The sequence below is a fragment of the Labrus mixtus genome, chromosome 14, assembly GCF_963584025.1.
Source record: "Labrus mixtus chromosome 14, fLabMix1.1, whole genome shotgun sequence".
NCBI lineage: Eukaryota > Metazoa > Chordata > Actinopteri > Labriformes > Labridae > Labrus > Labrus mixtus.
Window position 1 is genome coordinate 7,692,758 of NC_083625.1, and position 25,990 is coordinate 7,718,747.

At 40.7% G+C, this 25,990-nt stretch overlaps 3 protein-coding genes across 4 annotated transcripts in view; 1 reads left to right on the forward strand and 2 right to left on the reverse strand.

The window, feature by feature from the left end:
- The window catches only part of si:dkey-251i10.1 (uncharacterized protein LOC100038774 homolog), a 211,843-nt gene extending 198,262 nt beyond the window's left edge, over positions 1-13,581 (reverse strand). The window contains exon 1 of the mRNA XM_061054783.1: positions 13,563-13,581. The gene's annotated coding sequence lies outside the window, so the exon portion shown is untranslated. The remainder of the gene's footprint in view (positions 1-13,562) is intronic.
- On the forward strand, positions 2,317-14,912 carry LOC132987836 (palmitoyltransferase ZDHHC23-A-like). The gene is made up of 9 exons (XM_061054784.1): positions 2,317-2,444; positions 3,793-4,428; positions 5,638-5,805; positions 6,574-6,810; positions 13,817-13,957; positions 14,056-14,129; positions 14,267-14,380; positions 14,474-14,575; positions 14,680-14,912. The coding sequence occupies exons 1-9, from the start codon at positions 2,326-2,328 to the stop codon at positions 14,697-14,699; spliced, it is 1,611 nt and encodes a 536-aa protein (XP_060910767.1). The 5' UTR covers positions 2,317-2,325; the 3' UTR covers positions 14,700-14,912.
- An 847-nt stretch (positions 14,913-15,759) lies between these two features.
- On the reverse strand, positions 15,760-25,555 carry LOC132987839 (zinc finger Y-chromosomal protein 1). Of its 2 annotated transcripts, none has more exons than XM_061054789.1 (7): positions 25,230-25,555; positions 22,231-22,327; positions 21,726-22,040; positions 20,170-20,319; positions 19,656-19,784; positions 19,144-19,287; positions 15,760-18,584 (listed from the first exon to the last, which is right to left on the reverse strand). In XM_061054789.1, the coding sequence occupies exons 2-7, from the start codon at positions 22,295-22,297 to the stop codon at positions 17,284-17,286; spliced, it is 2,106 nt and encodes a 701-aa protein (XP_060910772.1). In that variant the 5' UTR covers positions 22,298-22,327; positions 25,230-25,555; the 3' UTR covers positions 15,760-17,283. The 2 variants fall into 2 exon arrangements, with proteins under 2 accessions (XP_060910772.1, XP_060910770.1); XM_061054787.1 differs by having other exon boundaries at positions 22,231-22,357.
- Positions 25,556-25,990: the final 435 nt, after the last annotated feature.

A 25,990-nucleotide genomic window follows, 5' to 3' on the forward strand; every position in this document is an offset into this window, starting at 1 on the left:
ATTCTCTGTCTGATTCAAATCCAGCATCTGTTGTAGTTTGCTGCTGTGCGACCTCCACCGTGCATTCTTGGTTCGGCCTGCCGTCTACGACTTCCAGCTTTAATTCCTTCAAAGTAGATTAGAGCCGTTATCTCGGGTTCCGGGCTCCATCAGGACTAATGGAAGCATAACCCACAGGCTCAGTGCTGCACCTATTTCTCTGCATTGATTCAGACTCACACTGGTGCGTGCGTTAAGAGGTTTCAGTGGTCTCTGAATATACCAGCCTATAGCTTATAATGCACCTGCCTCGCGTTCTCAGTTTGGCTCAATCAACTCGATCACTGGTGTCCACCAATATGAGCACAGAAACATTTTCGTTGAAGGTGATCTTTTGTGTAGACATCACAGCTTACCTGTCGTCGTCCACTTTAAAGACAATAGAACAATGAAATATTAACAATTATCGACAATTTGGACTTCAGTATAAGCAGACAGAGAACTCTTGCTAAGGCAGCATGACTCTGACTATTTCATAAACATCGGGGGTATTTGCCACCTGCTCATCTTCAAGACGCCAGTGCTCTTTCCCAGCAGTCTGTGCAAGAGCTGCATTTTACCACTGCATGGACCCAGACACAGTCAAAGGCTCTGCACTCCCTATCATTTTCCCTTCCTTAATTTTTGGATTCCCAGTGTAAGTTAACTGGTAGTCACTTTTTTCATGCTGTAAATGGTTGGAAATAAAGTCTCTGTTGAAGATCCTCTTTTTTATGTTCTTGGTTCAGTGTTTTTTCCTTCTGCAGGCCTTCATTTTCAGTATTAATTCAGGGTTGTCACATGTCATACAAACACTGTTATGCAGAAAAAAGCACTCATATTAACAGAAACTCAAACACACACACACACACACACACACACACACACACACACACACACACACACACACACACACACACACACACACACACACACACACACACACACACACGCTGTCTTCCAGAGTTTTCTGTGAGTGAGCAGCCAGGCCTGGTTTCCAGCTGAAGGAAATGTGATCCCGGAGGGTGGGGCTGCCCATGTGGATCACTGCTCACTCTCTCATCTATGAGTGCCTGTCATTCTTCTCATACACACTCTGGTCCAGCTCAGCGTGGATTGCCAGGGCTTTTCGAAACACCCTTAACATAGACTGTCAGCTGTGAGAGAAGAGGCATGAAAGGCTCGTGGCTCTCTGGCTCCCTCAAACACTCGAGGTAGCTCCTAAATTTACCAAGCATGACAGGAGTAAAACTTAAAGTGGAAACTGATAGAAGCCATAAAGCAGACGTAGAAGTAGGCTACACTGGGAGAACAACTTGTGAACTATTTTATGACATGTGAGCAGGATAGTCTTGGGAACAGTGAGCTGCGGATGTAACTCAATATTGAACCACTTGTCAGCAGGAATCCAAGTTGTTTTGGGGCTCTTCCATCGGGGGGGAATCCAAGAAATGAAAACCATCTCGCTGCACTGATACAGTGTCATCGCAGCACCAGAGGAGCAGAGACATGCCAATTTCCTTTTTCATCACAAATGACTGATGAGAAAGAAGAGTTGCTTTTTCATTTTGGGTCGACGTCTTCATCATTTTCTCTTCCTCGTTTGCTGAAGTTCAGTTTTGAACTTACAACTGGAAGAGGAGAATAACTTCAGACCCCACAAGTGTTGCTGGTTTAGGTTTTTTTTTGTGGCTACAAAAGGTAAGTTAAAAGAGAAAAAGTTTGTCTCTGTTATTGTGATGACTGTACCCATTTGGCTAAATAGTTGAGCATTGTTTGTGAATAATGGTATTCTTCACAAGACAGTGCAGGCAGATAAGAAGTCTTATGAAACACACAGACTTAATCAAATTAAAATCAAACTCTAATCAAATTATATATTTTGTCTCCAGATGGATGTTGTTGCTGTTAATCGCTGTGCTCACACTCTGTATAACAAGGCTGAATAACACAAGTAAAATGCCAGACTAGAATATCAACTCACAGTGAAGATTACTGAGGAACATCTTCGAGTGTTGAGGACTTTGGTTTTGCTGGCCCTCATAGTTTCATCCCTGTGGAAAAGGTGGCCTTGTTTCAACAAATTACTCGAATCTCTCTGGGATTGAGAAGTCCTATTTTGTGAAAATCATTAGCTCAGATGTGACAAGTTACAGGTCCAGGTTGAGTCAGTTTGATGTCTTTCAACCTGTTTAACGCTTTGTTATCCTCTTGTTGTTTCATATTCTACTGAGCTTTAAGATGATGGCTTTTTTTTGTGTTGAAATGGTAGCTTGTAATCTTCTCGGTCATCTTTAGTCGGCCATAATGAATTGGGAGAAGTTAAAGCCTCCAGAACCGGATGATCCCATGTGCTGCTGTGAGTGTGATATCGACCCGTGCGGCTGTTGCTGTGACTGTGAAGATCTGGATGAAGCCTTTAACAGGTATGAATGGCTTGAAGGAAAACAGTCGGACCGGCTGGTAAGCAGTTAAGTTAAAGAAGCTGAATGTAGATGTTTTATTAAGAAATAGTTCAGATCATCTTAAAGACATATCTAGCTAACAGTGTTTTTTTTTTTTTTTTTTTAAATATACGGTTAACAAGAAAGAGCCAGTGTGGTTGGGGGCTGGATTACAAACCGGGCAAAGGGACTAACCACTCTAACCAGAGCCAAAGACCCTTAGGTGACCTCATGGCCGCATGATTGATTACATGCAATGTGTTTGATATCAGTGAAGGCAACACAAGTGGACAAAATAAATTGAATGAACAGTTGACAACAGTTCGCTTCTAACACTCTCTGGATAAGAGATACCACTTAAAATCAAAAATATGAAATTATTTAGTTTTTGGTACAGTATAGTGCAAAGATCTCAGGAAGTCACTGCTCCAATCCAAGGAGCCAGGCTAACAGTTTCCTGCTATAGAGGGTCTTATGGCCAATTTGGAAATCAATATCCCTCAAACTGAGCTCACGTTGAAGTTTAACTATCCTTGTTTTCTTGTACGTTTGCATATTTTTGCACAAAGAGGACCCCATGCCTAGCTACTAAGCTAGCTAGGCTAGCTAACTAACTGCTTCTCATAGGTAAATATGTTAACTGAAAACTTATTCTTTATCCTTTTTTGCTCAGTTACTGTAACAGAATACAGTAAAGAAACAATAAAGTAAAGAAATGAGCCTCGGCAGGATTCAAAACCCCGGGCCACTGTGAAGAGGACTAGAGCCTCTGTACATGGGGCGTGCGTCATACAGCTAGGCTATCCGGCCACCTGATATCAATCTCTTTGACTAACTTTCAGAAAGAAAGCAAACATGACAAAGTCTTAAGTTCCGACATCAATCCTGTTGTCTTGTCCTATTCTTTCACACTTATATTATTTCAGTTTTTGTTAAGCGGAGGCATTTCTGTCGTTTATAAAAAATACTTTATCAATACACTTCAGAACTATTACTTGTGACTGTGCGCAGTAATACACATACAACGCATTGAGAGAGGGACAGTTCAGGGCCTACACACATAAAAAATGTTTTGCCTCGGAGCTCACGAAGAAAAAAGGAAAGTCTAGAATCTTCCTCATGGTGCTATTTCAGCATCAGTGTAAATCATGAACTTAGAAATAGTAAAGCAAAAATCTAGCCCTGTAAGCTTGTAGCATTTTGCAGATTATGATTACAATTATGTTTTCAGATAAAAAAAGAACAAAACAATTAAATTTGCTACTAAAAACAAGCTGCACTAATGAAAAGAGCAGCCTCATTCATGACTTGATGCTCACTGTTCCTGCAGGTGGCTGAAGGATAGACCGTCTAAAAGTGGATGTCAGTCTCCTGTACTCACAGCCCTGATTGACAAGCTAGAGATCTCCATGGTGCCGGCCCTGGTGCTTCTCCCTTTACTTCTGCGTTTGGCAGCGCTGCACTATCTGCTGGGTATCATCACCCTGACTGCTCTACCCGGCCTGGTGCTGTGGTACTACTATGCCACACACCGCAAGAAGAGACGCACCCTCTTCTTCCTGACGCTTGCACTCTACTCTCTGTTCTACATGTACTACCTCTTCATCACAGAGATATTACCACGCGGGGACGTCAGCCAGCTGCAGCTGTGTACTGCGACTTTGGGGATGATTCTCACCATCGCCTTTCTCATTCACACCAAGAGAGGGCCAGGATATGTGACAGCTTCTCTGCATGAAGCACAATGTCGAGGTCAGGACGCGAATAAGGACGCCACTCACCTTAATGGATCCATCCAATCAGCAACCTCTTCCTCGGGGAACACAGCACAGCTGCAGACAACAAAAGGGGTCCCAACAGCAAAATGGAACAAGTGTCCTGTGTGTAAAATAATGCGACCCCCCCGGGCCGGTCACTGTCGAACATGTGGATCTTGTTTCCAGCGTCTGGACCACCACTGTATCTGGTGGGTTGGTCCTCACATCATGTAGGCCTACCAGTATAAGCATTTGGTGTTGCTTGTAAATAAATTCTAACCGGTTAAACTTTTCTGCATTTTGCATTCACAACAAGATAATGAAATTATACTATAGGTGAAAGGCACTTAAGAAGGGGCTAAAGTCTTAAATTAACAAGGTTTAGATTAAGCACTACCATTAGAACACAAACTCATCTGCCATTTCAGAAGCACTTTGAAAAGTACACAGTTCTGATAACAAGTAATGTTGTTGGTGTTAAAAAACCTCAAGTGGCCTATTCATGGCCCGACACCATAAGAGTTGACAAACTCACCAAACAAACAGCGAATTGGGCATGAATCAGTGATAAACATGAAAATAATATTAGCAATTTTTTTGTGTGTTAGTGTTACGTTCCCCGTAGTTCTAGGGGATGCGGGGAACAACAAATTTATATTTACCCGGAATCAAGGTGGAGACCAGAGTTCGGTTTCACTCCAGCAGCCTGCGTCCCAGCACACGGATATGACTCTTTGTCTCTTCCTGCAGCCTGCACCCAGTGCCTTTTATTCATCGGCTGCATGCGGACACAGGTGATTCCACTTCTCCATCAGTCTCCCCCCAGAGATGGGCGGAGCACCAACCTGTCCAGGAACTCAGAGAGGGAGGGGAGACACACACAGACAACACACCCCATAACAGTTAGGTTTTATTTTTTAGGAAGTGAGTTTAAAAAAAATCATCTGCTCTATTTTCTGGTAACTCTCCAAATACTGGTCTGATATGAATTTCGGTGTCTGGTGCACAAAGCATTCAAATCTGACATTTCATTAAAAGTGTCACAAAGTTTTCTTTAATAAATTAAAAATAAATTATCAGTAAAAATACATTTAAATCCTGATTTAAACTAGACTTGTAAACTGGCATATCAGGGTGACAATCGAGTCAAATCCACAACACTGAAGTGCACCAGAAGGATTTGTGCATTACTAAATTAAACAGCTGGTTGAATCTGTGCTGTGTATTTAAGCCGAATAGACAATATTACATATCTTTATTATTATGAAATGACATGACATGAAATGATACAAAAGTCTAACAAATTTGATGAAGATAGCTTCATTTAATGTACAATATGAAGGTAAATGTGATGCTGCTTTAGTTTTGTATGACTGTTGTGTTGTGTGTGTGTATTTTGTTTGCATGTGTTGCCACAGGATAAACAGCTGTGTTGGACAGGCAAACCATCGCAGCTTCCTGTTGACCCTCTGTGTGTTTGTGTTGACCTCTCTGTATGGGATCAGTTTGGTGCTGTGCAGCCTCTGTCCTCGGCAATATCTTCTGACGGCTCTCCTCTACTGCCCCGGGGTCTACAGCCAGTCCAGGTACAACACTCCTTTATGTTCAACACGTTTTATCAAAAGTTGAGATTGATGAAATGTTTTAATGAACAACAATCGTGCATAACACTCTCTTGGTTGAAATAAACATTATAAATTCACATTTTTGATTTTCAATATGAGTCTAAGTTGAAAGCAATCAAAAGCCAAGAACAAGTCTAAGAACCTAAATCTTTCACAAACATCTGAAGTTATAGATCATGTTTTCTCCCCAGTACGTTTACACCATAAACCTGTAGAGACAATTTATTGTAGTTGTGAATATTTTTTGTCATTAATTTGAAGTTCACTCAACAAACATCTTAGCTTGTGTTAAAGTAGAATATATTCACTTATTTATTGAATGAGGACACTGCACATTAATTGGCATATTAGCAAATCCCATCCATGTTAATATGATGGATTTAGCACAAAAGCTCCATTTAATCCATAGTCCTAATGCAGGTACTTAAACGTTATAAAAAAGACAACTCATTAATATGGCTTCCTTTTTAAGGGTCTTTTTCTAGGTTTGTATTTGAACATTTCATTTTCCCCTGAATATATATTTTTTCTAAAATTGAAGATTGTCTAACACTTGTTATAGGATCAACTTTAAATCATGAAGAGGAAAATAACAGGTTGTATAGTCATGTGTGTAAAAGTTATAGTTTTGGGAGACTTGAAGACCAAACGTAATGTCTTGTCAATCTTTTTTTCTAATTTTTTACATTTGACTATATTGCTGTTATGTACTCTTCTTTGTATTTACAGCACGGCACTCTGCTTCACTTGTGCGTGGTACAGCGGCATTGTCACCGCTGGATTGCTTTACGTGTTGGTGGCACAAGTGCTGAACATCAGTTTCAATGTGACAGAGCGAGAGGCCCTGCTGGCTCTGAGGAACAAAACGGGCCAGAGCCGCCTGTGGGGACTTGTCATCGACCCAGGAGTGTATTCACGTGGATTTTGTCAGAACTGGGTTGAGTTCCTCACCATGACAGACGCCTCACTCTCTCTCCGCTCCTGCCTCACTGACTTGGTCTAGTTTCACTTTGTACTAAAAAAAATACAACAGTCTGCTAATACAGCATGTGTGATGATGATTCCATATCATACATTTCTAAACAATTATCAGCTCTTGAACTTCCATTGTCAGCTTCATTCCAGCCCCTTCATAAAGAACATTTAAAACAGGGCCATTACAAAGTGCTAATATCTGCTTCAGAAACAACACAATGAGCATTTTTTACATTTGAAATTCTGTCAATTTTCTCTCTGAAATAGCCGAATGATTTAACGCAACAGTAATTGTCATGTTACTGTACATGTGTTCTCCCCCTGCAGAAAGCTAGCAACATTTTTGCTGACTACATTTGAAATATCCTTGACTGTATGCCAATTAAAAAAGACATAATAAACATCTGAATAAAAACAGGAAATGTTTATGTCAATGACAAAGCCTACAAACACTTTGAGCCGGACACAAGAAATTCCATCTGTTCACTGTACTTGTTTACATCAGGGCAGTACAGCCAGGAGTGAAAGTCCATAGCTGGGGCTAACACCAGTTTATGGCTACAGCCCAGGCAAGTGGCACGTGGCTGCATTACAGCCCATCATTTGACCAGCATCGAGAGGACCGACATGCAAGGGTGTCAACCTTTAACCGTTAAGCTGGCTAGTCTGCATACACCTAATGGCATATGGATTAATAAGAAAGTAGAACAGTCAGCACACTCAGTGTCTTTTAACATCTTCAGAATCTGGGTCAGGATGCTGATGAAGGCTCTTTGCTGAAACGCATCCGGTGCTGGCCTGTACGCTGCAAGACTATCCACATTAAAGGACATTTACGGTGCTGACTTTTCTACTTTCTCACAAGTCTTTTTGTGGTTGTGCACCTGAGGAGATGTTATTGTTTGAGTGTGCTCCCTTTTCATCTCTTCAGACTTTGAATTGATGGCAAAACCCAAGACCGGATTGATGTCAGAACTAGAGTCTGGATTGATGTAAAATCCTGATATTGGATTGACGCCATACCCTGACGTTGGATTGATGTCAAAATCAGAGATAGGGATATGCTGCCAGACCATTTTTTTCAGCATTACAGCATGATTCATAGGCTTGTATGTTTTGAAGTAGAGCACAACATCTGACCCTGTGAGTCAGCAATGGGAGAACAGTCATTAGTTCTTGAAGCAGCTTTAGTCATCTTTCCTCTTACAACTCATACAATCTTGTTTCTCCTGCATTTATTTCATATTATCTCTCCAGTGCTCTGTCATATTGATTTTTCTATCTAATGGTTTTTGCCCATCACTGCCTCATTGTGCCAGTGGGTTCATTTTACACCGTCCAGACCTGCACTTTTCTAAGAGGCAGGGACTGTTTACAGATATAATTGATTTATACTAAGCTTTAGGCTACACTCCTCTCCACTGGTAATGCAGAGCGTTTTATATATGAGTTCATCTATTTACTGATATGTAGCATATAGTAAACATAGAAAACTTAATTGAACAGTATGAACTTCCCTGTAAGGACTAGACTCCAGTGTTTACTCAATATATTTCCCATTATTTCCCATTATCGATACTCGTAATGCACATCAATCTGTTGAAACCAATGCTTTCCCTCCATTTCATTCACTTAATCAATTCACTTTCATGGCAGTGGCTCTGCAGTCAGTCCTCAGGTTCCCCCCTCTGGTCAGTCTGTGAATTGTTCAAACCCTGCAACGAAGATGTTACTGTAAGATCTTTAACTGATGTTGTTGTCAGGTGTGTATTTAACACAGGCACAGTCGCACTTTAATACTCTGCAGCCTGACTTTAGAGCAATAAAGACTATTACTTAATATTTCTAATATTGTAAGGGGGCTGAAGATGACAAGTCTCCGTGTTATGTCTTAACGTGTATCACTTGCAATCAGATTATTTATCTAATTTTCAACAGTTGTGATGTGATAAATGACTTCCCCTTTAATCTGCCAATAAACCTCTGTATTAGTAAGGGAATATTGTGAAAATCTGGGAATAAATTCCTTACCAACCAATTTCTACACCAATGTGTTTCTAAAGGTGTCTAGTTACACATATAAAAAGATTTAAATTCAACTCCTGTAGGAGAATCCGTGAGAGCTGCTGAAACTTCGGGTACCTGGAACCTTATTGGTTGAAAATTTGAAATTTTAGATTTTTTTTTTTACATGTGCCTTAAATAGCATATGAGGGGTCAAATTAGGGGTTAGTTGTGATGCTGAATCCATTGCAAGCATTTATTTTGCACCAAAACCACTCCTTGGTAGAGAAACGGCCACGCCCACTTTTCCAGCTCTCTTGAAAACCCTTTGTTTAGGTGAAAATCAATGTTGCTTGTTGCATGTGAATTATAAAGTATCTTCATAGGTCTATTTATAAATGTATTAGTGATGGTAACTACCTTTTATTAACTGTTAAATGTTGCTGTTGGTTAACATTTGTAGCAAGAGGGTGAGTTTTGAGTGGCAGGTGCCAGACGTGCTCAAGCCATTCTGTGGATCATGGACAGACACAATAGAGTCCACACATATCAAATAATATTCCCAGATTGGCCATATATCTGATCAAATTCCCTCACTATATGACAGGAATGTGTCCATCATCGAAACTCCAGCTTCCCTTCCATAGCTTTTTCTAAATGATGTCTCCATATTTTTTATTTCCTCAACATGACCTAAATAAATTCATAACTTACTACTGTCGGATATGTTTAATTAAAAGCTAACTATCATTATGCAAATTTTCATTTTCAAAAACTTTGTATGTCTTGCTCCTCTTGTGAAAGTACCAATAGAGAATTTTAGTCAATAGAGAACAACACTTTGACTAAACGGACACATTGTGGCGGCGTATCAACAGTGTGCCTAATGGGGGAAAATAGCATTTTTTTGAGGATACATTCATTTCAGACCTTAATAAACTGTGATTAACTGGTTAAAGCTGACAGCCCTTATTTTTTACTATTGCTGCTCAAGATAAGGCTCAATGGCTTTCCTCTAGTGCCATCTTCTGGTAAAATTGTTCTTCATAAATCAAAAAATGTCATAATTTAAAACAGTAGATTCAACACAGTGAACACCCAAAGCTGTAAAACTCTCCCGACTGTTATGTATTCTTCTGTACTGTCACCCTTAGGCCAAACTACTTCACTTGCATTAATGTAAAACTATAAAACTGACCCGTTTCTTCTGTGAGGCTTGAGAAAATATTTTCCACGTTTTACATCTGAGAATAATGATAAACATTTCACAGATTTATACTATTTTCTCATTTAGCCCTTTTTATGACCTGATCATAATGTTCCCATTACCTCGATTGTGTAATTTCACACAAGACACAAGACAGATGTCTCAGCCAAGCTCAGACTGAGACTGCTTTGAGCAATGAGCTGTTAACTAAATATTCAGTCATATTTTCTATGAATGATTTACAGCATTAATAAGAGTCAAAGCTGTTACATTTGAAGCTTCAGTCGTTTTAAAAGGAGAGCAATACACATTCCACTTATTCTGGGTGCTGAGCCAAAACGATTCAGTCATGATTAATGCTGCATTCAAATGATATAATTCAGGATGTAACCAAGTGAGAGGTGGTGGGGAAAAGCTGAGAAAACAATTATGACCATAATGACAAACATACACCAGTATACATATCAAAATAAAAGCTGTAATTCAGTGATTGAGGTTACTTAGACAGAGCTGCATGACAGTGTCTGCTGATATCTGTTCAAATAAAAAAAATATATAACAGTTATCTTACTCATACTTGTTGTGTATGCTTGCAATACAGTGAGATGTGACCACAACATAAGCATTGACTTATAGTCCTGTAATAATGTGTGAAAGCTGGACATTTCTCTTGCTTGCAGGGGTAAGTCACTATGTAGACTTGTGGAGCTGCATTTGGCTATCTTTGTATCTGAGAATGACTTATGTGGTACAATATGACTTAAAATATTTGTTTTTATCTCAGGGCAAAGAGGAACCTGTTTGAACTGTTTGAACTTAAAGTATGTAGGTCTGAGAACTCTTTGAACTGTGGCGTGTGTCTGCCTGCATTACACTAATTCATCTCGTCGTCAGAGTGGTACAGGTGTCCATTCTGCCAAAAGGCTCTGGGCTGGTATTCTGGCTGTGTAAATACGGGTTGTATAAAATACTTTTGCATGCAAAAGGAAGAAAGTTGAACCTAAAGTTCTGTTGTTGCAAATCTCCCGTCTAATTTTACAAGTTCATCTACAGAAAATGGGTTTCCTTGTTGTCCTAATTTCTCTTCCCTTTCGGTTTCCTAAAGTCAAACACTTCCGATTATCCTTTCTGATTTTTTATTGTGTTTCTCTTGAGTCTTTTCTTCTGATGTTCTCTGAGATATATTGAATTGCCTTGTTGCGTGTAGATGGATTTGCTCATTTATTTTTTCATGGAGGGAAATTTCCTTTCGGCTGCAATGATTATTACAACATTAATATTTCATGTGTTTAGATAAAAAAATCTCTGAGAGAATGAAATCAAACCTAACCAAACAGTTGTGGTAAGCATGGTCTCTTTGCAATCCTATAGTTGAGGAAACATATCTTGGAAATGGTAAAATGGAAAGCTACACGTTTGTTGACTGAAGTTAGCTGCAGTTTTTGGGTCAGCTTTAAAATTAACTTTTAAAGATTTATTCCATTTTTGGGCTTGACTTAACTGTCGACATAGGACAGTGGATAGAGTTGGAAACCAGGGAGAGAGAGATTGGGGAACAAAATGCAGGAAAGCTGGGCTGCCCACTAGGAGTACGATATAGCCTCCACACTCGGGGTGCGTCCTAACCACTACGCTCACGGCGCCCCTTAAACAAACTTTGAAAGCATTTCTTACTTTGAAAGCGCTTTTGTCTGCCTGCACACAGATTAAGTTAAAATGAATATTAGATAATGGATTATTATCATCTTTAGTGATCCCTATAATCTTAAGATGTATCTAAATGAGTACAAAGTATTTCAAGACTTAAACCCGATACAGATGATCTAAAGTAGTCAATTCACCATGTGCCAATCTCCATGAGCGTTTATGTTGTGTCCGTGTTTTACTGCTAAAACTGCTGACACGTGCGTTTGATTCTGAGCTCTCTGCCACAGAAAGAACTGGAGGGCAACAGCTGTTTTGTTTACCACCTTTAGTTACCTTGTTTGTACCAGCTCATGCCCCTAAACAAAGAGCTGTGTAATGAAACTGCATTACCAAAGCTAAATCACAGAAGTTTGACAGACAGGATATATAACCTCTGCCTATTTGTTTTTTTTTTTTTTCAGGTCATTTCATGACTTAGCACGTTTCTCCCAGTCGGTCAGAGAATCGAATTTTAAAATACTGCCGCTGGTTTATAAAGCACTGAATGTTTTAGTGACCTCGTCTGGGACAGGTTCTGCTTTCTGTCCCCATTGTCCCAGACTCCCAGAAAACTGCACGTCTGCTGAAACTCTCAGTTCTTTTGAATCAAGGTTGTAGACTGTTTACAGCTGCCTTTCATTAAACAATTTTAATGGGGGTGCTGATGACCTAGGGGTTAGGAGGCATCTCGTGTACAGAGGCTATCATCCTCCAAGCGGGCGGCCCGGGTTCAAGCCTGACCTGTGCCTCCTTTCCTTTTTGTCAGTCCCCACTCTCTCTCTCTCTCCCTGGTTTCCTACTCTATCCACTGTCCTGTCAAATTTAGGCAAACGGTCCCAAAAATAAATCTTTAAATAAAGATAAAAAACAATTTTAAGAAATGTATTTTAGTACATTTTTTAACTATATAACTGCACTTCAACTTTCACTGCAGTATTATGTAACTCTTATCACAACAAAGCTTCTGTTTAAGTTGTTTCTTTTCCTTCTCTTTGATTTTTAAGGTTTTTGTTTTAATGATTTTGAATTTTTTGAAAAGTGTTTTCCTGTCATGACGCTTTTGATGTCTTTTGTGAAGCACTTTGAATTGCCTTGTTGCTGAAATGTTCTGCATAAATAAACTTGGCCTGCCTTGCCGTTTTCTGTCCATTCAACTCTCACATGGTCGATTGAATTCAGTCCTGGCAGGGCTAAAAGAGTACCTCGTGGCTGTGAAACTTTACGTGTGTTCCTCTGAAGCTTCACTTGTTCAAACCCATCCCAGCTCCAGCGTTAGTATGAGTGTGTGTTTTTGTGTGTGCGCGTGTGTGTGTGTGTGGGTGTGGGTGAGCTCGTGTGTGTGTGTGATGGCTGGGAGGGAACATAAAAAAGGCCCAGACCTCATCCCCCTCTCCCCTATATAAAGGGTTGTCAGGGGGAATTTCAACAACAAATCTCTGGATTTTAGGCACCACTTTTCCTCATCATCTGGTTTTTCCTTCTCCTCTGTCACCATGACTTTACTTCTGAAGGTACTGGGGGCTGCGCTGTGCATCGTCACGGTTTCTTCTGAAGTTATACCTCAGGCGGACTTCAACCCACAGGGGGTAAGACACAAAGCCGGGAAACTATCTTCAAATGTTACATGCCTGCATTGATCGTATTTCATTCCTCTCAACAAGTGAGTGAGCTGCTGCTAGAGATCGTGTAAAATTAAGGGTGTAACTGAACTTCTAAGCAAAATTATTTTCTGCCATGCAAAAAAATGTACGGGTGCTTGAATAAGTAGGACAAGAAGTATTGGACTTTGAGTAATGTTGTAAACTTTTTTACTCATACTGCCAATATAAAAACATGCATTTGAACAGATGTGTTCTTGCAGTAGATGAGGTAACATTTATGGAAGAAAATGAAGAAGGGATGAGGAATACAATGTTCTGAAGCCAGCTTCAGATTCACATATGTGTAAAGCAGAACTTATTTGCTAACTTAAACATGTTGGTTACATTTGAAAACTTGTTGTAACACAGTGATAGTAGGGGCGTTTTGTGTTGTGTTCAAGGATTTGGGGGTTGAATAATTATTCCCCTCCGCTGTGGTTGCCTTGTGTGTATGTGTACAGATGGCAGGGAAGTGGTACCTGGTTGGATTTGCCACCAATGCTGAATGGTTCGTCAGCCGCAAAGCCAGCATGAAGATGGGCACAACCATGATCACCCCGACTGCAGACGGGGACCTGGACATTTCATATGCCAGTCTCAAGTGAGTGTGGAGGACAGGAGGGAAAATAAAAACACATCAGAAATGGTACGGTTTATCTTGTTGAATATATATAAATATATATTATGTTTTATCTGCAGCTCTGATGGTTCTTGCTGGAGAATGAACAACTTGGCCAAAAAGGCTGACATGCCCGGAAAGTTCACATACTCAAGTGAGGCTGGGTTCACCCACACACTCGTACATAATAGTAAAAACACAAGGGCAATGCATGCAACATTCACAATGACACCACTATACTGTTTTTTGTTACTGTACATAATGCCCCCCCCCCCCCCTTTGCTTCATCAGGCTGGGGGAATCAGAATGACATGCGTGTGGTTGAGGTGAACTATGACCAGTACGCCCTGACTCACACCATAAAGACCAAGGCTGGTGATAACGCTGTTGTCAACAAACTCTACGGTAACTGCATCATCATTCTGCAATGCACCTTCTGAATCTACTCTGAGGACAGTGAAGCATGCCGTAATCTTTTCATGCCATGTGGTTTCACAGGTCGTGGAGCGGACCTCGGCGCTGATCTGCTGGAGAAGTTCAAGCAGTTTTCGTTGGAGAATGGAATCCTGCCGGAAAATATTGCTATCCTTCCCAAAAATGGTACTTTTATTATTATGAATGAATATATGCTATAAAAAACTTTTATTCAGATTGATCTCATGCACTAAAAACCTTCCTCTTCTTTTTTTTTTTTTACTTCTTAGGGGAGTGCTCAGCTGCCTAGTTGTTCCCTGATCACCGTGTGTCACAGATATTGTTTAAAGATTTGAATGCTTGTTGTGAATATTCTTTTTTTGTTTTTTTGCTCTTTCAGTTGTTAAAATAGCTCCCGATGCCACCAAACACAATGTAAAGCCAAGTTTCAACATGCAACATTTTGATTTAATTAACCCTTACTGTGTTGTTTTGAGACTGATAAAATGATTTGTTTCCAATATCGATGTGTCTGATCCGTTTGTTTCCCCATCACTTGTAAGGAGTTTTAACTGATATTACAACTGACGCCTCTATACGACTTCCTGAAGCCCACCAAATTATCACTGAGAAGACTGATTCTTCTATATTATTTAAATGCCCCCTGCTGTAGGAGAGGTTAACAGCACGCTGCTGAAATAATCTTTACATTTTTACATACGATTAATTATGAGTTGCATATTTGAGGTTAGACATTTAAAATTAAAGACAGATGAGAGAGTTGATCAGAAAATGGACAAGGTCAGCAAAGAGATATCGCCCTGCTTTTTGCACAGGGGGCGCCAAAGTCACAAACACAAACCACAGTTCCTCACAGGACTTTCAATGCTGCACTACAGTTGCCCCACAGATGTCTATTCACACAATTGAGTTTTTTTCCTGAGTGGGTCTACATTTAATCTGTCAACCAAATCTAACACATTTAGCAAATTGTGTTACACTACAGCCCTCATCTACAGATGGTGGTGATGCATCAATAGGCCAAAAAAAAAGCGGCAAAGAAAGACTGCTAGCTGAGGAAACTGCAGCTTTAACTTTCTGGAAGAAAATGAATATTGAGACTTTTTAATCAGGAAGGAAACAGGTTTGGCAATTTTCTCAGATCTTTTCAGGAGTAAGATTTTAGAGAATCACAAACTTTTCCTATTCAAGAGTTTAACAGCCTTTGGGTATCAAACTCTGCATACGGAGGTCACACATACCTATGAGCAGACATGAAGAAAATCATTTTACAGTGTGTGTGTGTGTGTGTGTGTGTGTGTGCGTGTGTGTGTGTGTGCATATTAGAGAGAAAACAAAAGACACATGGCTAAAATACTTTGCTTTTATTACCTTTTTTAACAAATACGCTGAAGTACATCCATAACAACACAGTTCAGATTTCAGTTTATCAAGTGTTTACATCTACACGCTTTGTACAGATTTGTATACAAAACAATAATTTACGTCCCATAGAAGTCTAGTTACACTTAACTATACAACAACTTGTAAATGAATAAATATAAAAACAGAAATGATCACAGGTGATAACAAAAAAAAATGTAAAAAGCCTTAGTACAAGTACACCACCAGCACCTGTCTTCTGAAGTTGTATCTAAAAAGATATACATTTTCCCTTTCTACTGGTAAAAGTACATCTGTGAGGGGAGACAAAGAGTTCAGTCCATAGTTGTTGAACAGCAGCACCAGGTATACTGAATGATTCCTCTTTAAAACAGACAGGTACATTCGTACACTGATGGGATCTTTTCTTAATTTCATTACGTTTGTTTTTAATCATTAATAATGTTGCAGTCACATTTTCCTCGTCACAAACACACCTTTTTTTTCCGAATGAATGACAATATACTCCTCAGGTAGCATTAATTGGTTTTGAATACCGTCTAGTCAGGGCTTCATCTCTACTGCTTCAGGCACCAGTTCTGAACAGATACAGTACATTTACTGACGGGAAACTGATATATCAGACGGGTGTTTGATGATCAAGCTATCAGGTAATGATCTCGATAAAAGGTGCACATACTGTATGAGCTTGTGTTGACTACCATGACATATCCACTATTTCACTGTGTATTTTGTGTTACGTTCATGACCATAGACCCCCCCTGTGTACAAAGCTAAGGATGATTGTTTTCTCTGCGTGCTGTACACAGCCGACCACGTGTTTGTGTAAACACATCAAAGCACTATGATACAGAGAGGTGGGGTCTGAGCACCGGGAAGCACAACAGATGCTTTGTTTTTCACTCACTCTTCATTTACACATGCACACAATCCTTCCCTCCTCTCTCTCTCTCACACACACTCACACACATGACTTGAGTACTGCATTCATCATGATTTTTACCAGGATGGTAAGTGCTACTGCGAACAGGTTGCTAATCCATACTGCTGTGTTTAGTACTTTTTTTTTTATGACGCAAGTGTTTTGCAAATTACACTTAAGTTTTGGGACAAATAATTAGGACCATTGTGTTTGACAACTGATTGCTGCCTGCAAACTTAAAGAGGTTTATCTACAAAGAGACACCTGAACAATCTGCCATGCACACTGTCACCAGTAAGGGACATGCAGTTCAAAGTGCAAGTCTACGGAGGGGTTTTGTTGCTAACTCTGACGGTGTTTATGTTATGTACATGTGTTTACATTTCTGAACAAACATTAGGCGGAGGATAGACAAAAGAGCAAAAACAACAGAAAGGACTAAGTGCAGCACGCACACACACCACATTATTTCAATGCGGTGGTGTCAGGCTGAGGGTGCAGTGATTGGGGTGTGATGGTTGCTTTAACATTGTTCGTTGTTGTGGCACAGTATTTGGCTCGGTCAGAGTCACTCTGCCTGCACCACGTCTTTGTGGTGACGCATGATATGCTGGTTCTTCTCCGAGGGTCGTCGGAAGCCTTTCGAACAGATCTCGCAGCGGTGCGGATAGTCTTTTGTGTGAATGGAAATCACGTGTCGCTTGAAACCTGAAGCGTCCCCGGTGCTGTAGTCACAGTACTGGCACTGGTAGATTCTCCTCTCTTTTTGTCCTTTACCAATAACTACAGTCACGCTGCTCGCTAAGCTGGCTGCACTGACTCTGCCAGGCGGGCCCGCGCTGCTGGACCCGCTCGGTGCAGACTTTTTAGGTGTAGCAACAGGAGAGTGCACCTCTGTCCTCTTAGCCTCACTCTTTTCAGGAGAGGCCTGTTGCTCTTTTGTGTGGACAGACAAGATATGACGACTGAGGACAAAAGGGTCGGCGATCTTAAAGTTGCAATGCCGGCACTGGTGGAGTTTCTTGGTGCGGTGGGAGACCGAGTGCTTCTTCAGTTCGGATGGCCGGTGGAAGCCTTTACCACAGATGGCACATTTGTGTGGATAGTCCTTGGTGTGAACAGAAATGATATGGCGTTTCAGGTCACTGGAGTTGGAGCTTTTGTGATCACAGTGGGCACAATGGTGGGTCTTATTCTCCTCGTGTGTCAGTCCATGCTGCATTAACTCCTCCTCCTCCGCAAAGGTCTGAAAGCAGCGCTCACATTTGTATGGCATCTCTTTGCTATGCTTAGTCTTGATGTGCGTCTTGAGGTTGGAGGAATCGGCCGACTTGTAGTCGCAGTACAGGCAGGAGTAAGGCTTCTCGCCAGTGTGTGTGCGCATGTGTTTCTTCAACTCTGAAGGGTGACGGAAGCCTTTTCCACACTCAACACAAATGTGGGGGAAGCTTTTGCTGTGGACGGCCAGCAAGTGCCGATTGAGCAGTCCTTGCTCAGCCGTTTCATAGTCACAGAACTTGCATTTATGCATCTTGGTAGGCGTTGGAGGCGGCTGGTTCTTGGGCTCTCTGTGGTGATGCTGCAGTCTGTGTGAGAACAGCGCCGCCTGCTGGTGGAATTCCTTGCCGCACATTTCACACTCGAAAGGGGCTTTGCTGCTGAGAGCGTGGACCTCCATGTGGTTGTGCAGGCTGGCCTTCTTGTTGGTGGTGAAGTCACAGTCGGTACACTGGTACTTTTTCCGCGTCAGAACTTCCTGGTGATGATTCTTGGTGTGGCGTTTCAGGAAACCTCGTGACTTGAACTTCTTGCCACAGAGCATGCAGGGGTAAACTGTCAAAGGCTGACCATAGGGACCGATGATGATGGCTGAAGAGAAAAAATTGCAAAAGGGGGACACAGATCAATACATAGTTATTGTCCTTTCAGTTATGTGTGTCGTCATTGTCTCCCTTTTTGTGTGTAATTCTGAATTAAACACTCATTTCAAAAGGGTAACTAGGACTTTGAAAGTGCCTCTTAACAACTGAGCCTACAACACTTTACTCACAGTCGTCAGAATTAGAGTCAGAGCAAGCCTTTCTCCTGGTAGATGACACAACAGTTTGGGAAAGTTTATAACACTCCTGACTTATTAAGCCGTTTTCACACACGTCACACTACGGAAAATATCTAGATAATTTCAGGAAGACTTCTACAGGTTTTTTCCCAGGAGTTTTCTGCAGGTTTGAAATCCATACAAGTTGGCTTTATCAAAATTCTTTCATGGTTTTGAGCATAGTGAATTTAAAAAGGTTTAATTTCAGGCTAAATCTCTGTTTGTTTTCCCCACACAGGGTATAAACCCTTTCTTCATTGTGCGATAAATTAAAGAGAAACCAGCTCATGAAGACAACCTCCATATAAGTGAACTCTGTGTTGCTCTTACCTGTCTGTACCTGGCGTGGCTCCGAACGTCTTCTGCTCTTGTTGTGTTGTCGATTGATTTCATCAACCCCGTCGGATTCATCAATATGCAGTAGAGCGCTGGCTGCACCGTTTCTGTTCTCACAACCCTCGCTGTCCTCCACACCTGTGAGATAATGCACTGTCTTTAAAGCTAAATAATAAAAAATTAAATAAACAGCATCTGTGAAGCTTAGGCCAAGACACTAAGATAATTGGCTGAATCACAAGCTTCCAGTGTTTATAAACCAACTGAATAGACAGAGGTGCTGACCACAAGCAGCAGCAGCTCAGGCCACAGGCATGACGATCTTGCTTATAGTCACACTGTCATACCAGAGGTCATGAGTTACTGCTTCATATCTCTCCACCAATTACAATAAACCCCATCAGTCACCTCTGACCCACCTGCAGATGAGCCAAACATGTCCAAAACCAAAAACGAGTTAATACTCCAATACGGGTTTCCCCACTTGTTAGATGAAAATGCCTCACCGTGGTTTCCTTGATGGTGATGAGAATCTCCAACAGACATGTAAACCATCTTCTCTCTCAGCGTTTGGCCAGAAGACTCTGTTAACGCCATGCTCTCAGTGTCTCCATCGCTGATGTCAACCGACTCTCCTGCAACATAAAAACACCCATTTAAATACCTTATTATTTTGACAAATATGACCTCACCAAATTGTGATGAATAATGCCTTTAATTTGTTTCTGTATGATTCAACAAGTTTAAACTTTTAAGGACTTGAAAAAGCAGATTTTTTAAGGGGCCCAATGTGAGACCATGAACTACAATGACCTGTAGATCAAAGTGACAGTGCTTGCTTTAACTCTTAACTCCAGAAAAACAAAACAACAACCTTGTAACATCACATACTTGTAGTTGAAAAGTAAGTAACTAATGTAAGACAGCCAGCAAACTGACAGAACATTTTTACAAAGATTATTGCCCACAGCAAGAGAAAATATTTGACACATTTAAATAGTAGATTAAAGCCTAACTCACCCATGTCATCCTCCCCAGAATCAGCCTTGAAGATGTACACCTTTATCACCTCCTGTCCGTCCTCATCCTTCTCCACCTCCTGGTCCTCCACAGCTCCCTCCACTGTCACCTCTGTCCCATCCTCAGACACCATTTTCCCGGCCTCGTCCACTAGTTAAGGGAAAACATATTATATTTAATTGGAGAAATTGAAGAATTTAGTGTCTGTCCCCATGAGCTGGTGACAGTGTAAATCTAAATACTACAGCACCATTGTCGGCTACTTGTAGTAATTATATGGAGAGGGGCCAGTGAATTATAATTTTACATTTGCTTTGGTTGAAAATAGCCCACAGTCTTTGTTGCTGTGCAGAGTGTGTAAGCAGTGTAAGCAGTAACAACCTTCATTACTTTGGACTAAATGTGTAACAAGGTTCTCCAATTAAAAAACATCAAAAATCCACAGGCCTTGCTCAGTAAACAGATGTAATCAGATAATAAAATAAACCTTTGAATTAACCGCTGAAGAAATTATTATTTTGGATGCCTTCACCACATTTACATTCAGTTGTCAGGGGACAACTTTTGCAGCGGCCACCGCCTAATTCGTACCGCCACCAGCCCTCGTCTGACAGACTTTTTTTATGGAGGACACAGCTTTTTAAGTATACAGCACCTGGTGAATTAGTAATTTCTAACTGCAGCTATGGCTGTATGCTGATGAAGTGGTAGTGTGAAGTATATTTTCACCGAGCTCGAATACTTATCTGTTGGTCACATTAAATAATATATAATTAAAAATTTCCTTCCTTTTTGTAAAATGCTGTTAACAGAATTTCCATTTATTCTGCAGTTCAGCTCGCAAAAACATGACCTGGATGATTTCAGTTTGACTTCAGTTGCGGAGATCAGGACAGGGGAGACAGACCCTTGATGTATGAGCTGAATCAGAAAGTTTGCAGCTATTTTCACCAACTACTTACTGAAAGATATTTATTTTTATAGTTTCTTTGTGAATCACTTTGAGCTGCATGCTTTTAAAGATCAACGGTGAGATATAAATAAAGTTGCATTTAGTTGGGTGTGCTTCATGAAGACACAAAAACATTTACACAAGGGCTGTACGATAGAGAGAAGAATGACATATTGCTGACTTTGACACATATTGTAATAGGATTGTTGTAAAGTCAGAATGCTGTGACGTATGTTTGGGTCTGTAATAAATAACTCTTGTTGTCTTACATCTGAAAATAAGTTTTGGAGACCCGGGATTTTAAGCAGCACAGAGCTCTTCATTGTAATGCTTTTTTGTTACACATTTTCCTTATTTTCCTCTAAAGCTTCTTTCATTAGACCAATACTCTTGACTATGTGGCTATTTTTTAACATTTTAAATCTACTGTGAAACTTTTAAGTACACCTCTTCAAACCACAAACCACTTTCAAAGATCAGGTTTAGCAACTTGAGTGTGATTTGAATGCCTGCTCATTTAGAAACAATTAGTCCTATATGTTGCTTTTCAGAACAACAGTAACTCATCTGAATCCAACCCGAGCAAGAATGGCAGTAAACTTACAGGAAATCATCAAATAATCTCCACAGCCATCTTGGTCATCATCCTGCTGCTCTGAGTCCATTCCATCTTCAGGGATGTCTCCCATGGCAACGCCTTCCTCCTCACCCTCCAGGGACATTACGCATGTCTCCACAGCGACATCTTCGTCCTCGTCACAGTGCACATACTCAGAAACCACATCCTCCACAGCATCCTGGATGACGAGCTCATCTGGGGCAAACCTGTGAACCGCCATGCCTTCCCCCTCCCCTTCCGACACCAACACAGTCTCTTGAAGCTCCACAACAAACTCCTGCCCGCCAGCACCACCCTCATCTGGAAAAAGTGGGATCACTCATTTGATCATCAATGGAAACAGTTTGTTTTATGTGCATCAACATTTAACCTACGTCAATCAAACATATCTGGCTATCTAAGGAATCAGAGTTAAACAATATCCACTATAACCATGTCTATCAGAAATCCACACATACCCACAAATATGAATAAAAGCTTGGCTAATTACCCGATCCGTGCAATATTATTTTAGGCTCTTCTGAATGTATGGCAAGCCTGGTGACATCCTCATCCATTGTCCTCGCACTGCATTTGTTCCTGGAGAGCTGGAAGCAAATGGTAGAGTTTTGAAAATCCTAAGAGACCAAAACATTTGAAAGCAAACAGTCATTCAAATTAATATATTTCCTTTTTGGTTGATTTCTTCTCAATAATCAAAGCACATTAAATAAGTCTGTTAGTACCTACTTCACACTTTACAGTAATTGCATGTAAGAGTTTAAACCTCTCCTTGGAGACTGGTCCAATGTGCAGCAGGACAAAAAAGTCAATTTTCTCAAATGTACAGATCGCATTAAGGTGGAATGATATGCTGTAGTGATATGATATGTAAAGTTGTATTTCTTATTGTGCTTTGTGTGCAGGATGCATTAAGTCTCAAGCAACAGAATATAAACCAACTCAAGATTCTTGGGCATTCAATGTTTGAAATTACATAGAGTTAACAAAATCCGATGATGCGTCCACAGATCATGATTTAAAGACGTGTTTTAAGAATAAAGCCAAGTACCCAGTTGTGTCCCTTGAAAGATACAATAAGATTTTTGCCCACTACTTGTTGAAGCAAAAGTATGGCGTGTTGTTAATTTGACATTGTAATGTAGCTCACATGATGGAGGGACTGCTGGCCTGGTGTTGCTCAACTACTACAGAATGAAGCCTTGTTTATACTTCTGCATAGAATCTACACTGTACTTCAACTTTATCATTATCCTGAAGGAAATTCAATCTGCAATCCTAATCGTGCACTGATGCGTCTGCGTAGCTCTGCAATACTCAACTGACAAACGCTTGTCAGTAGTCCGATTTCTAGGCTTGTTATCGCCAGTTTTAGGGTTCCGCCACATTCTCGGCTAGTTTGTGTACAAGAAACCATGGCGACTGAAACCTGTATTGTGTTGAAGTGAGAGCTGATAAATATTGAGCAGCAGCTGATTATACTGGCTTGTCTAGCCTTGTTTTCCTTATGCAGAATTTTGAAAACCAAATTTTGTAACTGCTACGTTTTTATATCCTATTTGTTGTATCTTGCTCCTCCGACAATGAAAAAGTTTGTCTGTGGAGAGCTTCATTTGTTTTCACATTTTGTTAACAAAATAATATAAAACACCGGATACAGAAGCTGCACTGGAGGGAACATCACTGGCAGATTTTGTATATCTTAGGGGTTACACCCTCAATAATCAGTAATAATAAATAATAATAACTTTATTTATATAGCACCTTTTAAAAACACAGGTTTACAAAGTGCTTTGACAAACAAGAACAAAGCAAACTAAACCAAACACAGAAGAACATAAACAACAGCAAGAACATAACAAACGCAAAATACTAAAAATAATTAAATACAATTCAACAGAAAAGAACCCAAAGTGCACGATACCCAATAGACATATATAACCCGACCATCACAAGAACCATGATAAGAACCCAACAACACAAGAACCCAACAACAAGAGCTGAGACCAAGAGGAGCCAAAGATTTAAAAAGATGTAAGAAACTAAAAGAGCTGAAAAAAATAAATAAAAAGATAACAGCAATAAGAAGGTAAGAGCAGTAAAAGAAATAGAAACAAGTGGTTAAAGGATAAAAAAAAAAAACTATAATATTAATAGAAGTAAATATAAATATGAAACATAAATTGACAAAGTAAGTAAGGTAAGAAGTTAAAGCATAAGGAGTTAAGATATGAGCATAAATAAAAGAACAGTAATTAGATAAAACATAGTAAAAAAAATAGTTAAAAAAAAAAGACATTAAGAAGAAAGCAAGTCTGTAAAAGTATGTTTTAAGAAGGGCTTTAAAATAATTGAGGGAATAAGTAGTGATAAGAAGATGCATTTCTGCAGGAGCAGCTTGTGTCTGCGGCAAAGGACAGCAAGTGAAATGACCGATGTCATGATCGCTTCACCTGCATCATTACTCCACAGGCTCCACAATATTAATCACACATGTTATCATTACCCTCATCGTGGAGATAACATGCGACAAGAACTGGGTTTTCTGTCACACAAACAGACACACTGGGTGGCTGCTGCAGAGATGTAAACAGTGGAGAGTGTGTGTGTGGACGATGTTGCCAGGGTGCCATTTAATTTCCACTACATGTACCATCCCCCCCCTCCCCTCCACCTCCCCTCCACCTCCCACCACCTCCAGGTGAAAAAGGCATGACAAAGGTGTGTTGAAGATGTGGCGCATAACACAGTGGCATCAATGTGCTTTTAAGATGCCACCAACACGTCAAACATAGCTGCAGGATCAGACTGACTTAGCTCCTCATTCATGCAGGACTGAGCCTCAAGTAAACCCCGATTTAGCGGCAATGTCTTCAAATGACCACTGGGTTTAAAAACTGACTTAAAACCTTTAAAAAAAAAAAAGTCCGACTTTCACGACCATTAAAAGACACCCGTTTACACAGCAATAAGAAAGCTCTATTACCTAAATGGAAAGATTACGTAAGGTCCACCTTTTGGCTCAGTTGTCGCCAACTAGCAGGAGGAGGCTACACAACATTTTCTATGACCGTTTTTCATCATCCGCCATTTTGTTAGCTCCGTCTCTGGACGAATGCTAACATTAAACACTGCCTTTTAATTCCTCTTTGGCGGTGAGAAATGTTAATTTTGCCGCTGATTAAGGAAGAACTGCGCGTTATCTGTTTGAATCGATCGCAATATTATGTCGCGTAAGCCCAATTGCGACTAATTACGCTTTCTTTCGGTAAGGCTGGCGTGCTAACCGGATAGGCCGGAGACATCCCAATTACGGCCTCCATTAAGGGCCCTGAAAAGAAAAGGCCCAACCCTCTGCGGCCTCTCAGGAGAGAATAAAGAAATAAATTAAACACCACATGCATGCAAAAACAAAGACAAACCGAGGCGTACAGATGCAGACACAGCCTTGCAAACACGTATCCCAACTGCAAAAAACGGCCCGCGTACCAGATTTACGCTGCAGGGTCGGCCTCCGTGCGCTCTTCGGCTTCCCAGGCCGCCTGGTTCCCCCAGTCTCGGGCTGGATTCAGTCGGGAATTTTGTGTTATTTGGGCGGGCCGGAGAGGAGCGGAGAAGGAGGGGTTAGGGGTTGTTTCTGGAGCTCTGCTGAAAGCAAAGCGAGGACGTCTGGAGCCAGATCTTGTCATGCTACAGCCCCCCGCTCCTCCAAGCTCCGAGGCCGCCGTCAGCACGACACGTCACAGCCCGAGAGCAGCAGGAAAATGCGGAAGGGTTGTGGTGGAAATCACACCGGCAGGCACCAAACAGGCCATAATCTAAGAGCACCGCTGTTCAAAACGCGGTATGTCAAAACGTGCACTGTAGTGTTCAGTTTAATTAGTTTATGCCCCCAAGGCTGCTGCTGCTGCTGCTGTGATAGTCAGTGATGGTCTTTGTCCTTCTTCAGTTCTCCAAACATCAGCAGTAATAAGAGTTTAAAAAAATATATATATTTACACTATGACCTCCATACAGAAATCCCCTAACATCCTTCAAACCACTTAACTGGCAACTGAAACAAACACAAGGTGTCAATGTCATGCTCATTACACATTTACATGTTTAATTTAACAATTTAAACTATTTTGAATTAGGTTGTTCCTGCAGGAAAACGTTTTTGTTTTTTTTGTATTATTATTTTTTTTATTTCCACAGTAAATGCAATGATAAAGGTAGTATGGTAGCTTTGTTACAGTGGTCTTTACAGC